We start from the raw sequence: 16167 nt of genomic DNA, 5'->3' as shown, positions 1-16167 counted from the left end.
AGCATTTCCTTAAGAAAACTTGTAATTTTTTGTTTGTTTGTTTGGAGACGAGTCTCCCTCTGTCGCCAGGCTGGAGTGCAGTGGCCGGATCTCAGCTCACTGCAAGCTCCCCCTCCTGGGTTTAGGCCATTCTCCTGCCTCAGCCTCCCGAGTAGCTGGGACTACAGGCACCCGCCAACTTGTAATTTTAAATCCTTTCTCTGTCTCTGTGAGATTTAGCAAAACTTTTAAAAAAGTAAATAAGCTTCTTGCTAGTTTAACAGCCCAGGAAGGTCTTTCTTAATGGCCTTGGGTCATGTCTTTGAAATGTAAGCATCAAGGAAGATCGCACCCCATCTCCCTGCCTCTGTGGTAAACTCCCAGGCTCCTGCCTACCTGTTATTAACTACCTGCGTGTCATAGAGACACCAGAAACTTTACTTTTCATTTGCATAACGGCAATTAACTAACACTGATGGCTACCCTAATTATCACTTGAATTTCAGATGAATTATGCATAGCAAATGGTGTTGTACAGTCGTCTTGAGGACACGTTATCTTTTACCATGAGAAAATGGAATGCGTTATACCAGAATGGCTAATATAAAAAAAGATAGTTCTTCCTGTCTTCGTAAACTCATTAGTGGGCTGCGTGTGACGCACATAGCAGTCTGGTTTAATGTTTATTCAATAATGTAACTGTTTTGTCCTTTTCTCCATCTGTGGAGAGAATTTTCTGGATTGGCAAGAGGCTTTATTTTAAATTATTTCCTCAACACCTCGCATCCAGAAAAGTGGTGTGTGTGTGTGTGTGTGTGTGTGTGTGTGTATGTATTATGTGTGCATATTTTTTGTATATATATATGTGTGTGTTTATACACATGACTATACATACATATTTTTTCTAGATGATTCTACATATTTTAATATAATAAAGTTATTGACCAGGAAATAATTTGTTTTACATATACAGCCAAGTCCTCTTTCTGTATCCGAGGGGGAATTAGTTCCAGGACCTCCCTGGATTACTCAAATCCAGGGATGTTCAAGTCTTTGGTAGAAAATAACCTGGTATTTGCATAACCTACACACCTCCTCCCCTATACTTTAAATTACGTCTAGATTAATTGTAAACCTAACACAATGTAAATACTATGTAAATACTTTTACTGTATTGTTTAGAGTATGACGAGGGGAAAAGTTTGTACCTGCTCAGTAAGATATAATATTTTAAACCATTTCTTTTTTTTAGAGAAGGTCTCACTGTGTTGCACAGGCTGGTCTCCAACTCCGGGCCTCCAGTGATCCTCCCAGGTGGCTGAGATCACAGGCACAAGCCATCCCCGCCCAGATCATTTTTAAGTATTTTCAATCCGAGCTTAGTTGAATCCATAGATATGGACCCCCGGGATAAGGAGGGACGACTATATGTATTTCTTAGTGAAATGATAGTCATGATATTCTATACAATTAGATTAAAACTTGTGTAAATTCATGAGAAGGATGTACACCTAACATTACGCGCTTTTGCTTTTGGGAAGTGGTATACTCGTTTTCTGTTTTAGCTTATACATACTTTGTAGTTTATTACGATTCGCGTATCGTTTGCACAATTGTCAAAGGTACCATTCCTAACAGGAAGCGGTTACAGGACATTATCCTTCATTACTCCACGTACTCCTGCACCCACCGAGTTCAATCACTTTAACAAAACTGCCCATCAGTGATCCCTGGAGCACCTCACGGGGGCCTTCTGTCTTCAAGCCCCGACGTGAGCAGTGCAGCGCTCCAGCCATCACTGAGCAAGGCCAGCGCCCGCTACAGGAAACCCGACAGCAATCACTCAGGCCGCTGGAGGAGGGCGCGCCTCACGACGTCATCCAAGATGGAGTCGCAGCCGGGCCTTCTGGGAAGCGTAGTTTTGGAGTAGGGCTCGGGGAACGTTCTGCGCATGTGCAATGCTATCTCCTTTCTGGAGTTGGCGTTTTTCGCGCTAGGGTGGGGAGAGGATGTTCTGCGCATGTGCAATGCCATCTCCTTTCTGGCGTTGGCGTTTTTGTCTTACGCCCTATGGTGGGGAGAGGACTCTGGTGCCCCCGGGTCGCGGCTAGGCCGCAAAGGGCGGGGCCTGGGCTCGGCGCAGGCCGGGAGCAGAGGCCGATCCCCTACAGCTGTGCCAAGGCCCTTGCGGGCGGGCAGGACGTGGGAGGCGGGATCTAGAGCCTGGAAGCCGCCTCCAGGCCCCGAAGCGGCCTCCGCGGAGGGCCCCGTGTGGGAGCCGCCTGGCTGGGAGGTTGGCCGTCTGCGCTGGCGCCCCTTCCGGGAATGGCGTTTGCGCTACCTGCTTGAGGGGCGGCCAAAGGAGGCTTGCAGTGGCGGGGCAGTGGGCGCCCAGAGCAGCCGCATGTATGACGTGAACCGGAGCCGCCACGTCAGGCGCGTTGGCCGCTGCAGACGCCGCGCTCAAAAGCCGCCGCGACGTGGGCTCCGGTCCTGCGTATGCAGGTGGTCCCAGGGCGGCTGGATGCCCATCTGGCAAATGATGGGGGCCTTTGGGTACTGAATAGGGTAGTAGATGTAAAGTATGATACAGAACTAAATAAAGGTGAGCTGCTTCTGTTACAAGACATGCTGTTTTCATTATTGGCTCATTTAATCATCGTAACCATTCTTTCGATTTAACCACCTCCATTTAAATGTGACTACTAAAGATTCAGAGAGAGAAATTCGTTTACCCACGGTATTAGCAGGTGGGATGTAAATCCTCACTTTTTTCTGCGAATTCATGCGCCTTCCCACACTAAAATCCAGTCTTGCCTTGTATTTAGCACAGCATTTGTCCCTTGAGCACCACCAGAATGTAGCTGTGGAGTGTACTGAACCCAGTCTTAACCACGTAGTGTTCTGTTTCCAAAAATGCTTGGGGGAATCTTCAGAGCCCTTGAATCAAAAGGTTAATTATTTAAGGCCTTCCTGCATCCTTAAACCTTAGTTTCTTCTTAGAGGACTGTGAAACCTGTAAATTGAAACCACAATTTGAGCCCTCAATTTTGCATTTTACAGAAGCTGGGAATCCCATCCATCCCAGACGCTAGTTTCTGAAGAGAGGAAATGGGTCAAAGAATTTTTTTTAAAGATGAAAACTGCAGTTCATCAGTTCCACAATTTTATGGTGGTGATATAATACTTCTCATTGGCTGATAACTGAGCTTAGGTATTTTCTAAGCACTATGCTAGCTGGAAGTGGTTTTTGCTGCTTATTTTAGTTTTTCTTTTTTTTTTTTTTGGTACATAATGTACATATTTGTGGGGTACATGTGATATTTTGATATATGCATACAATGTGTGATCAAATACAGTATCCACCACCTCATTTCTTTGTTTTGTGAATATTCCAAATCTTCTAGCTACTCTGAAACACACAATAAATTATTGTTAACACTTGTCACCATACTGTGCTATTGAACACTAAGACTTATTCCTTCTACCTATTTTTGTACCTATTAACCTCTCTTCATGCCTCGCTCCCTGCTTCCCTTCGCAGCCTCTGGTAACCATCATTCTACTTCCTACCTTCATGAGATCAACTATTTTAGCTCCCATGTATGAGTGAGAGCATGATATTTGTCTTTCTGTGCCTGGCTTATTTCATGTAACATAATGTCCTCCAGTTCCATCTTTGTTGTTTCAATGACAAAATTTCATTCTTTTTATGGCTGAATAATACTCCATTGTGTATATATACCACAATGTTCATTACCTATTCATGCATTGATGGGTACTTAGGTTGATTCTGTATCTTGACTATTGTGAATAGTGCTACGATAAAAATGGGAGTGCAGAGATCTCTTCAATATACTGATTTCCTTTCTTTTGAATATATACATAGCAGTGAGATTGCTGGATCATATGGTAATTGTGTTTTTTATTTTTTGAGGAACCTCCATACTGTTCCACAGTGACTGTACTAGTTTACATTGCCACCAAGAGTGTATGAGGGTTCTCCTTTCTCCATATCCCCCAGCATTGCTTTTTTGTTTGTTTGTTTGTTTGTTTGTTTTTGCCTTTTTTATAATAGCTATTTTAAGGGGTAAAATGATATCCCATTGTGGTTTTGATTTGCATTTGTCTGATGATTAGTGATGTTGAACATTTTATCATATACCTATTGGCCATTTATATGTCTTCTATTGTGAAATGTCTGTTCAGATCATTTGCTCAATTTTTTTAAATCAAATTTTTTGTTTTCTGGCTATTGAGTTCCTTATATATTCTGGTTATTAATTCCTTGTGAGATGGGTGGTTTGCAAATATTTTCTCCTATTCTTTAGGTGTCTTTTCACTGTGATTGCTTACTTTGCTGTGCCGAAGCTTTTTAGTTTGATGTAATCCCATTCATCTATTTTTGCCTTTATTGCTTATGCCGTCAAGGTCTTACCAAAAAATTTTTGCCCAGACGAATGTTCTGAAGCATTTCCAAATGTTTTCTTCTAGTAGTTTCATAGTTTCAGCTCATACATTTAAATCTTTAATCCACTGTCATTTGATTTTTGCATATGATGAGAGACAGGGTCTAGTTTCATTCTTCTGCATATGAATATCCAGTTTTCTCAGCACCATTTATTGAAGAAACTGTCATTTCTCCAATGTATGTTCTTGGTGCCTTTGTCAAAAATGAAATTGGCTATAAATGCATGTATTTATTTCTCAATTCTCTTTTCCATTGGTCTATGTGTCTCTTTTTATGCCCGTAACCTACTGTTTTGTTTACTATAGCTTTATAGTATGTTTTGAAGTCTGGTAGTGCAACACCTCCAGCTTTTTTTTTTGCACAAAATTGCTTTGGCTATTCGGGGTCTTTGGTGGTTCCATATAAATTTTAGGATTTTTTTCCTATTTCTGTGAAGAATGTCATTGGTATTTGGATATGGATTGCATTGAATCTGTAGATTGCTTTTAGTACTGTGGACATTTTAACGATATTAATTCTGCCAGTCCATGAGCATGGGATATCTTTCCATTTTAATGTCATTCACCAGTGTTTTTACTCTTTTTTTTTGAGACAAGGTTTCAGTTTGGTGCAATCTTGGCTCACTGCAATCTATGCCTCCCAGGTTCAAGCGATTCTCCCATCTCAGCCTCCTGAGTACCTAGGATTACAGGAGTGTGCCACCACACCTAATTGTGTGTGTGTGTGTGTGTGTGTGTGTGTGTGTATTTTTAGTGGAAACAGGGTTTTGCCATGTTGGCCAGTCTGATTTTGAACTCCTGACCTCAGGTGACCCAGTCGCCTCCGCCTCCCAAAGTGTTGGGATTACAGGTGTGAGCCACAGTGCCCAGCCTGTTTTATATGTTTAATTGTAGCATCTTTTACTTTTTTGGTTGAATTTATTCCCAGGCGTTGGGAGTTTTTTGGTAGCTATTGTAAATGAGATTGCTTTCTTGATTTCTTTTTCAAATTATTCACTGTTGGTGTATGGAAATGCTACTTTTTTTTTTCTTCTTTTTTTCTTTCTTTCTTTTTGTTGAGACAGAGTTTCTCTCTTGTTGCCTAGGCTGGAGTAAAATGGCATGATCTTGGCTCACTGCAACCTCCATCTCCAGGGTTCAAGCGATTCTCCTGCCTCAACCTCCCGAGTAGCTGGGATTACAGGTATGTGCCACCATGCCTGACTAATTTTGTACTTTTAGTAGAGACGGGTTTTCTCCTTGTTGGTCAGTCTGGTCTCGAACTCCCGACCTCAGGTGATCCACCCACCTTGGCCTGCCAAAATTCTGGGATTACAGACGTGAGCCACCGCACCTGGCCTGCTACTGATTTTTAATGTTGATTTTGTATCCTGCAACTTTACTGAATTCATCTATCAGTTCTACCAGTTTTTTTGGTGGAGTCTTTATGTTTTGCCAAATATAGGGTCATGTCATCTGTAAACAAAGATAATTTGACTTTTTCCTTTCCAATTTGGATGCCCTTTATGGTTTCTGCTGCTTATGAAAAGGACCTTAGGATTATGACATGTAGTTGTCTTTTGTTACGTACATGAAGTGCTTTTAGAAGCTAGATTTGTGTCACTGTCAGCAGATTAGATTCTCAAGTCAGAGTTCATCAGGGCCCAATTAAATTTTACCTTAGGCCTAGCCCAAGTTTTGAGGGGACAGTGCATTGCTGGTACTGTCTGTGTTGGTGATCCTGGGTGAAGACTTATAGAATCAGAATGGTACCTGAAGGGTTGTTCAAGATTATCTCATTCCTACTCATTTTAAAGACAAAAGCGTTGAAACTAAGACAATCACTAAGTTTACTAATAGCAGAGCTTAGGGTAGAACTGAGTCTTTAAGTTCGTTATATCATATGTACATCAAAAGAAGGTTCTTGGAGAAGTGGTTTTTGAGAAATTGCAATTTAGGGAGAAGAAATGTCCTATTTTTGACAACTTTGAAGAGACTTTCTAACCTTGGGTTTATAATAGGAAAAAGTGGTTATAATATGTAACTTAATTACCTTTTATGTGCCAATAAATATATCTCTTCAACATCATTTATAGTGTCAGCAAAGGGTTCCATACATTGGATATATCATACATGTTATTTAATCTGTCGTTATTGGATATTTAAGTTTTGATTCTTTTGTGTTATTCAGAAAATGGAAACATAATTTTCAAAACAGCCAATAGGAAAGAAATGTGTAGATTCACTCAAAAATGTCCCAGGCTCATCAAGATTAATATCAGAGTCAGAAGTGGACAGGTGGGTGCTACTTCATCATGCTCCTTACTATTCTTTCTAATGGGTCAAAGGGACGTTTTCTCAAAGGTTTTGCTAAAATGTTGTATGGAAATTTCTCACTGTTGATTCCTGGAACTGCCAGATAAGGTCCCTTATGATTTCTGCTCTGGCTTTGTAGTTTTCAGCCTTTCCCAAGAACAGCAGAAAATGAACAAGCTCCAGGTGAGTCATTTATTTAGCCCTTACTTTGTTTCACTGTGCGTGTGTGTGTGTGTTAATAGTGAGTTTTATGAATGGGACCCATATACTAAATTAGAAACGTAGAAATAGTTAAAAATCACCTTCAGGCAAAATACTATTTGAATAAAATAGCAATTCTCAAAATGTGGTCTGCAGATCCCTGGGAGCTCCAAGACCCTCTCAAGGGGTCTATGAGGTTGAGACTCAGAGTGCTAAGATGTAGATTACCTTTTACACTGTTGATACTTGCACTGATGGCATGAAAGCAATGCTAAATAGGCTACTGCCTGTTTGGCATAAAATAGACAATGACATTGATACAAACAAATTTTTTTTTTTTTTTTTTTTGAGATGGAGTCTTGCTCTGTTGCCCAAGCTGGAGTGCAGTGGCATAATCTCGGCTCACTGCAGCCTCTGTCTCCCAGGTTCAAGTGATTCTCCTGCCTCAGCCTCCTGAGTAGCTGGGATTACAGGCACCTGCCACCATGCCCAGCTAATTTTTGTATTTTTAGTAGAGAAAGGTTTCCCCATGTCAGCTAGGCTGGTTTCAAATTCCTGACCTCAAATGATTCTCCCACCTCAGCCTCCCAAAATGCTGGGATTACAGGCGTGAGCTACCGTGCCAGGCCACAAATGTGATTTTAAAAGTATATTTTAGCCAGACACGGTGGCTCACGCCTGTAATCCCAGCACTTTGGGAGGCCGAGGCGTGAGGATCACAAGGTCAGGAGATCGAGACCACCCTGGCTAACACGGTGAAACCCCGTCTCTACTAAAAATACAAAAAATTAGCCAGGTGTGGTGGCGGACGCCTGTAGTCCCAGCTAATCGGGAGACTGAGGCAGGAGAATGGTGTGAACCCGGGAGGCGGAGGTTGCAGTGAGCCAAGATCGTGCCACTGCACTCCAGCCTGGGTGACAGAGCCAGACTTTGTCTCAAAAAAAAAAAAATATATATATATATATATATATATATATATATATATATATATAAAATATCTTTTATAACAATGTGTCAACATTTGAGTAATATTTCTGAGGTATATGTTCAGAGACAAACTCAAGCAATTTAGGAGGACAAAGTGATACAGAGAAGTGAGGAATAAGTTATAGGTTGATTAGGATAATACTACCCTAAAATATAATATTTGAGGAAAGTCTGGAATTAAATGAGAGAGAGCGCCAAGTAGAAATCTGAGGGAGCAGCATTGTGGGTAGGAAAAACAGCAATACAGACACCCCAAAGCATGTTCCAGAAACAGTATGTAGGATATTGAAGCTAGAGAGATATGACTTAGGGAAAGAATGTTAAGAGGTAACATCAAAAAGGTAGAGGAAGCTAGAATATGTACGGCCCCTGTAGGCTGTAGAAAACATTGAATTTTGATTTTTTTTTTCTCATTTAAAAATAATCCTTTACATAATCAAAGGAATATACATAATGAAACCTTAACTTAGTGTGGAAAGAATTTAGCCATTCAATAATAAGAATGGTATAAGCTATAGATTTTATATAAATGTCTTTTAACAGATGAAGGAAGTTCCCTTCTTTTCCTAGTTTGTTCAGAGATTTTGTCATGAATGGATCTTGAATTTTGTCAAATGTTCTTCTGCTTTTTTTTGAGATAATCATGTTGTTTTTCTTTTTTAGTTTGTTAGCATAGTGAACTACATTGATTGATATTGAAATATAGAATCAACCTTGCATTGCCAGGATAAGTTGGTCATAATGTGTATATTTTTATATATTGTTGAATTGGATTTGCTAACATTTTGTTGAGGATTTTTGCATCTATCACCATGAGGAATATTGATCAGTGATCAATATACTAGTAAATGTTTAATAATCAGATTTTAGGGATTGGGAAAGAAATTTGGTTTATACTGTTTACCAATTTCTGTGGTATAAATACTCCCACCATGGCAAATTTCAAGCTACAACATGCTAGCCAGTTCCTGAAAACTTAACCATCAGCTCTTCTGAGCTGATACAAACTGGTGCCAGCAGCCACTGTAGTTGTCATTTCTGATAATGTTTTTGTTAGATTTGGGTCTCAGGGTCATGTGAGCCTTATAAAATGAGTTGAGAATGGTTATTTTTTCTTGGTTTTATGGAAGAAATTACATATAATTGGTATTGTTTCTGCCTTATTGTTTGATTGAATTCACCAATGAAACTATTTAGGCCTGAAGTTGTCTTTGTTCAAAGGTTTTGTATACTTGTTTTAATTGAAGTGAAATTCACATACTATTCATCATTTAAAATTATACAATTGTGAGGTATTAATATATAGTACATTCACAGTGTTGTGTAACACCACTTCTACCTAGTTTCAAAACATTTTCACCATCCCAAAAGAAAACCCTGTACCCATTAAGCAGTCATTCCCTGTTCTTTCTCCCACTATCCCCTGGCAACCACTAACATGTTTTCTGTCTCTATGGATCTACCTATTCTAGATATTTCATGTAAGTGAGATCATACATTATGTGACCTTTTGTGTCTGCCTTCTTTCACTTAGCATATTTTACAGGTTCATCCACCTTGAAGCATGTATCAGTACATCATTCCTTTTTATGGCTAAAATGCCATTGTGTATATACTCCACAATTTGTTTATCCATTCATCCATTGACAGACATTTGGTTGGTTTCCACTTTTTGGTTATTATGAATACTGCTGTTATGCAAATTTATCTATAAGTATTTGATACCTAGTTTTAATTATTTTGGGTATATACCTAAAAATGGAGTTGCTGGGATGTATGGCAATTCTATGTTTAAATTTTTGAGAAACTGCCAAACTTCCACAGCAGCTGCACCATTTTACATTCCCATAGCGATGTACAAGGGTTTCAGTTTCTCCATATACCCCCAACACCTGTTCTCCATTTTTAAAATTATGCCCATTATAATTGGGGTGGGGGGGTGAAGTGTTATTGTTGCGGTTTTGCATTGCATTTCTTTAGAGTTGAATGATGTTGAACATCTAGTTTGCTTTTTCTTTCTATTTTTTTTTCTAGTGTGCTTTTTAGCCATTTGTATATACTGTCATTATTTGGTATATGCAGGTGATTGGTTCCAGGACCCCTGCATGTACTAAAATCCACACATACTCAAGTCCTGCAGTCAGCCCTTCAGAACCCATGTATGCAAAAACTTGGCCCTCCATATGGGTGGGTTTCCAATCTTGCAAATACTATATTTTCAATCTATGTTTGATTGAAAATAATCTGTATCCAAGCCTGTGTTGTTCAAGGGTGAGTTGTGTGATTTGGAGAAATGTTCACTCAGGTTCTTTGCCCATTTCCTAACTGGACTGTTTATCTTTTTGTTGTTGAATTATAAGAATGTTTTATGGCCAGGCACAGTGGCTCACGCCTGTAATCTCCGCATTTTGGGAGGCCAGGGTGGGCGGATCACTCAAGGTCAGGAGTTCAGACCAGCCTGGTCAACATGGTGAAACCCTGTCTCTACTAAAAATACAAAAATTAGCTGGGCTTGGTGGTATGTGCCTGTAGTCCTAGCTACGTGGGAGTCTGAGGCAGGAGAATCACTTGAACCTAGGAGGTGGAAGTTGCAGTGAGTCGAGATGGCACCACTGCACTCCAGCCTGGGTGACAGAGCAAGACTCTTCTTTTTTTTAAAAAAAAAAAAAAAAAAAAAAAAAAAAAAGATCGGTCGTGTGCAGTGGCTCACCCCTGTAATCCCAACAATTTGGGAGGCTGAGGCAGGTGGCTCATGAGGTCAGGAGTTTGAGACCAGCCTGGCCAACATGGTGAAACCCCATGTCTATTAAAAATACAAAAATTAGTTAGGCATGGTGGCGCATGCCTGTAGTCCCAGCTACTTGGAAGGCTGAAGCAGAATTGCTTGAATCCGGGAGGCAGAGGCTGTGGTGAGCTGAGATGGCGCTGCTGCACTCCAGCCTGGGCAACAGAGGGAGACTCTGCCTCAGATGATTTGCAAATATTTTCCACATTGTGGGTTGTCGTTTCTCTATTGTGACAGTGTTCTATAATGCACAAACATTTCAAATTATGATGAAGTACAATTTATTTTTCTTTTGTTTGTGCTTTTGGTGTCATATAGAAGAATCTCTTGCCAAATTCAAGGTAGGCTGTGTTTTCTTCTAAGATTTCTCCGTATTTAACTCATATATTTAGGTCATTGATCCGTTTTGAATTTATTTTTGCATATGATGTGAGGTAGAGGTCCCATTTAACTCATGCATGTGGGTATTCAGTTTTCCCAGTATTATTTGGTGAAGAGACTATTCTTTTCCCACTCAATGGTCTTGGCAGCCTTGTTGAAAATCAGTTGGGGCTGGATATAGTGGCTCATGCCTGTAATTCTAACACTTTAGGTGACCAAGGTGTACAGATCTCTTGAGCCCAGGAATTTGAAACCATCCTGGGCAACACGGCAAGACCCTGTCTCTACAAAATACAAAAATTAGCCAGCTGGGTGGTGTACACTTTTAGTCTCAGATACTTGGGAGGCTGAGGCAGGGGAATCACCTGAGCCTGGGGAGGTCCAGGCTGCAGTAAGCCGTGACTGTACCATTGCACTCCAGCCAGTGAGACCCTGTTTCAGAAAAAAAAAAAGAAAGGCAAAGATGAAGAAAATCATGTGGTGGTAGATATGTGGGTTTATTTCTGAACTCAGTTCTATCCCATTAGACTGTATGTGTGTCGTAATGCCAGTACCTCACTGTTTTGATAACTGTAGCTTTGCAGTAAGTTTTGAAATTGTGAAGTGTGAGTCCTCTGACTTTATTCTTCTTTTCCAATGTTGTTTTGGCTACTGGGAACACCTTGCAATTCTGTATGAATTGGAGGGTAATCTTTTCCATTTCTGTGCAAAAGATAGGGACTGGTTTGAATATGTAGATTTCTTTGGGTAGTATTGTCATTTGAACCATATTAAGTCTCCCAGTCCAGGAATACAGGATGCCATCTCATTTATTTAGGTCTCATCTTAGTATAGCCAGCCAGCTCTCTTTTGGTTACTGCTATTTTTGTGAAATGCCTTTTTCCATCCTTTCTTTTCAGCCTACTTGTGTCTTTGCGTCTAAATTTAATTTTAGAAGGCATGTATTCAAATCATGTTTTTAATATCCATTCAGTCAATATCTGCCTTTAACTGTTGAGTCTAATCTATTTAAAGTGACGTTTGATAAAGACTTACTTCTGCAACTTGGCATTTTTCTTTGACATACTTTATATCTTTTCCTTTAATTCCTCTGTGATATGGTTTGGCTCTGTGTCCCCAACCAAATCTCATATCAAATTGTAACTCTCAGTGTTGGAGGAGGGGCCTGGTGGCAGGTGATTGGATCATGATGGCAGACTTCCCCCTTGCTGTTTTTGTGATAGTGAGTGAGTTCTGACAAGATCTGGTTAAAAGTGTGTAGCACTTCCCCCTTTGCCCATTCTCTCCTGCTGTGCTGTGTGAAGATGTGCCTACTCCTTCACCTTCTGCTATGATTGTAAGTTTCCGGAGGCCTCCACAGTTATGCTTCCTATACAGCCTGTGGAACTGTGAGCCAATTAAACCTCTTTTCTTTGTAAATTACCCCGTCTCAGGTAGTTCTTTTTTTTTTTTTTTTTTTAAATTGAGATGGAGTCCTGCTCTGTCACTCAGGCTGGAGTGCAGTGGTGCAGTCTTGGCTCACTGCAACTCTGCCCCCTGGGTTCAAGCGAGTCTCCTGGCTTAGCCTCCCAAGTAGCTGGGATTACAAGTGCATGCCACCATACCTGGCTAATTTTTGTATTTTTAGTAGAGATGGGGTTTCACCATGTTGGCCATGTTGAACTCCTTGCCTCAAGTGATGTGCTTGCCTCAGCCTCCCAAAGTGCTGGGATTACAGGAATGAGCCACCTCACCCAGCCTCAGGTAGTTCTTTATAACAATGTGATAACACACTAATACCCTCCAATAGTGCTTTCTTTTTACGTTTTTTCTAATATACCATTTTGCTTTCCTCCTCATTTCTTTTTGTGGATATTTAAAGGTGTTTTTAGTGATTACTCTTAGCATTACAATTAACCTTTCTAATTTTTAACCATCTTCTTTGAATTTGTACCAACTTAGCTTCAGTAGTATATAAAAATTGCTGATATATGGCTCTGTTTCTCCCCCCTTTATGCTGTTACTGTCACAAATTACATTTTTGTATGTTGTGTGGCCACTAACATATATTTATAGTTACTATTTTATGCATTTGTCTTTTAAATCCTATAGGAAGCAAAAAGAGGAGATATAATTTAAAAAATACAACAACATTGGCTTTTATATTTACCTATATAGTTGCATTCACCTGTGTTCTTTATAGCTTCATATGGCCCTGAATTATTGTCCAGTGTCCTTTCATTTCAGACTGAAGGACTCCTTGTAGCATTTCTTATAAGGCAGGTCTACTAGAAACAGAGTCCTTTAGCTTTTGTTTATATTGGGATGCCTTACTTTCTTCTGCATTATTGATGGATAGTCTTAATGGAAAAGAGTTGTTGAAATAGAATTCTTTTCTTTCAGCACTTTAATATGTCATCACACTGCATTTCGGCTTTCATAGTTTCTGTTAAGAAATCTGCTTTAATCTTAATGGATTCATGGATTAATCTTAGTGGTTGGAGTTGACCGCTTTCAGCTTTTCCATGCCGAGGTTGCAAGTGGCTGGTGGCTCTAGCATTCCAAAGTATGCAGGCCCCCTTCCCACAGCTCCATTAGGCAGTACCCTGGTGGGGGCTCTTTGTGGAGGCTCCAACCCATTTCCCCTCAACATTGCCCTAGTAGTTTCTCTGTAGGGGCTCCATCTCTGTGGCAGACTTCTGCCCGGACACCCAGGCTTTCTAGTACATCCTCTGAAATCTAGGGGGAAGCTGCCAAGCCTCCTTCATGCTTGCATTCTAAGCATCTGCAGACTTAACACTAGATGGAAACCATCAAGGATTACAGATTGTGCCCTACTGAACTGTGGCTCAAGCTGTACCTGGGCCCCTTTGAGCTGAAGCTGGAACCAGAGCAGCTGAGATGTGGGGAGCAGTGTCACAAGGCTGCACAGGGCAGCACTGCTCTAGGCATGGCCCCTGAAACCATTAATTCCTCCTAGGCCTCTGGGCCTGTGATGGAAGGTGCTGTCCTGATGATCTCTGAAATACCTTTAAGGCTTTTTCCCCATTGTCTTGGAGTGTTACTTGGCTCCATTTCAGTCATGCTAATCATTCTAGCAAGTAGTTGCTCCACAGCTGCTTGGGCTTGGAATCTTTCTGTACCATAGGCCCAGGCTGCAAACTTTCCAGACTTTATGCTTTTATTCCCTTTTAAATATCGGTTCCAACTTTAAGTCATTTCTTTGCTCCTGTATTTGATCATAGGCTGTTAGGAGCGGTCAGGCCACATCTTGAATGCTTTGCTGCTTAGAAATTTCTTCTGCCAGATACCCTCGGTCATCACTCTTAAGTTCAGTCTTCCACAGATCCCTAGGACATGCAGCCAAACTCTGTGCCAGGACAAAACATGGGTGACCTATACTCCAGTTTCCAATAAATTCTCATTTTCTTCTGAGACCTCATCAGCTTAGCCTTCACTGTCCATATCCCTATCAATATTTTGGTCACAACCATTTAACCAGTCTCTTAGAAGTTTCAAACTTTCCCTCATCTTAGTATCTTCTTCTGAGCCCTCTGAATTCTTCCAACCTCTGCTTGTTACTCAGTTCCAAAGCTTCTTCTGCATCTTCAGGTATCTTTATAGCAATGCTTTACTCCTCAGTACCAATTTTATGTTAGTTGTTTTTTGCATTGCTACAAATAAATACCTGAGGCTGGGTAATTTATAAAGAAAAGAGGTTTAATTGGCTCATGGTTATGCAGGCTGTACAGGAAGCATGGCACTGGCATCTGCTCAGCTTCTGGTGAGGCCTCAGGGAGCTTTTACTCATGGCAGAAAGTGAAGCAGGAGCCAGTACATCACATAGTGACAGTGGGAGCAAGAGAGAGAGATAAGGGGTAGGTCCTAGACTCTTTATTTATTTGTTTATTTATTTATTTTTTTGAGGTGAGTCTCGCTCTATTACCCAGGCTGGAGTGCAGTGCCATGATCTTGGCTCACAGCAACCTCTGCCTCCCAGGTTCAAGTGATTCTCCTCCCTCAGCTTCCCGAGTAGTAGGAACTACAGGCATGGACCACCACACCCTACTAATTTTTGTATTTTCAGTAGAGACAGGGTTTCGCCATGTTGGCCAGGCTGGTCTCAAACTCCTGACCTCAGGTTATCCACCCATCTCGGCCTCCCAAAGTGCTGAGATTACAAGCGTGAGCCACCACACCTGGTGCCAGACTCTTTTAAATAACCAGATCTCATGTAAACCGAATGAGAACTCACTCATCATCAAGAGAATGGTGCTAAACCATCCATAAGAGATACACCCCCATGACCCAAATGCCTCCCACCAGTCCCCAACTCCCACACTGGGGATTATATTTCAACATGAAATTTGGAGGGGACACACACCCAAACTATATCAGTAGGCCAGTAAGAAAAACGTGCCACACACTTTCTCCCCAAAATTTAGCAACCTCTTTCTTTATTAAGTACTCCACTGAGGCTGAGTGCAGTGGCTCATACCTATAATCCCAGCACTTTGGGAGGTTGAGGTGAGTGGATCACCTGAGGTCAGGAGTTCTAGACCAGCCTGGCCAAGATGGTGAAACCCTGTCTCTACTAAACATATGAAAATTAGCTGGGCATGGTGATGGGCACCTGTAATCCCAGCTACTTGGGCGGCTGGGTGGAAGAACTGCTTGAACCTGGGAGGCAGAGGTTGTAGTTGCAGTGAGCTGAGATCATGGAGTTGCACTCTAGTGTGGGTGACAGAGCAAGACTCTGTCTCAAAAAAAAAGAAAAGAAAAGAAAAGAAAAAGAAAGTACTCCACTGGTTGATGGTTTAAAAAAAAAAAAAAAAAAAAAAAAAAAAAAAAAAAAAGATTCTAGAGTCCCAAAAAGTTGATTCTATCAGTTTTTGTCAGCTTTAATGATTGCCTTAGTGGAGGGACCAATTCTTAGAGCTCCTGAAGTCACCATTTCTCGTGAAGTCACTCTTGTTGAAAGGTTTTTAACTACAGATTCGGTTCATTTAATATAATTGATACTAGGATTATTTATCTTAGGTATTTTTTCCTGAGTGAGTTTTGGTAGTTATCTTCTTTCAAGGAATTAA

General features: G+C 40.8%; 1 protein-coding gene across 1 annotated transcript; it reads left to right on the top strand.

Annotated features, from left to right (window-relative positions):
- Positions 1 to 1986: 1986 nt before the first annotated feature.
- LOC144331106 (uncharacterized) lies at positions 1987 to 6730 on the top strand. The gene is made up of 3 exons (XM_077946258.1): positions 1987 to 2584; positions 5535 to 5632; positions 6620 to 6730. Exon 1 carries the CDS (start codon positions 2000 to 2002, stop codon positions 2540 to 2542), a length of 543 nt encoding a protein of 180 aa, XP_077802384.1. The 5' UTR covers positions 1987 to 1999; the 3' UTR covers positions 2543 to 2584; positions 5535 to 5632; positions 6620 to 6730.
- Positions 6731 to 16167: the final 9437 nt, after the last annotated feature.

This window comes from Macaca mulatta, chromosome 9 (genome assembly GCF_049350105.2).
Source record: "Macaca mulatta isolate MMU2019108-1 chromosome 9, T2T-MMU8v2.0, whole genome shotgun sequence".
NCBI lineage: Eukaryota > Metazoa > Chordata > Mammalia > Primates > Cercopithecidae > Macaca > Macaca mulatta.
Note: the sequence above shows the minus strand (reverse complement) of the source record. Positions and strands in the feature narration are given on the sequence as shown.

Coding starts and splice junctions, on each gene's coding strand:
- LOC144331106 (XM_077946258.1), top strand. CDS start 2,000: ATGTGCAATGCCATCTCCTTTCTGGCGTTGGCGTTTTTGTCTTACGCC.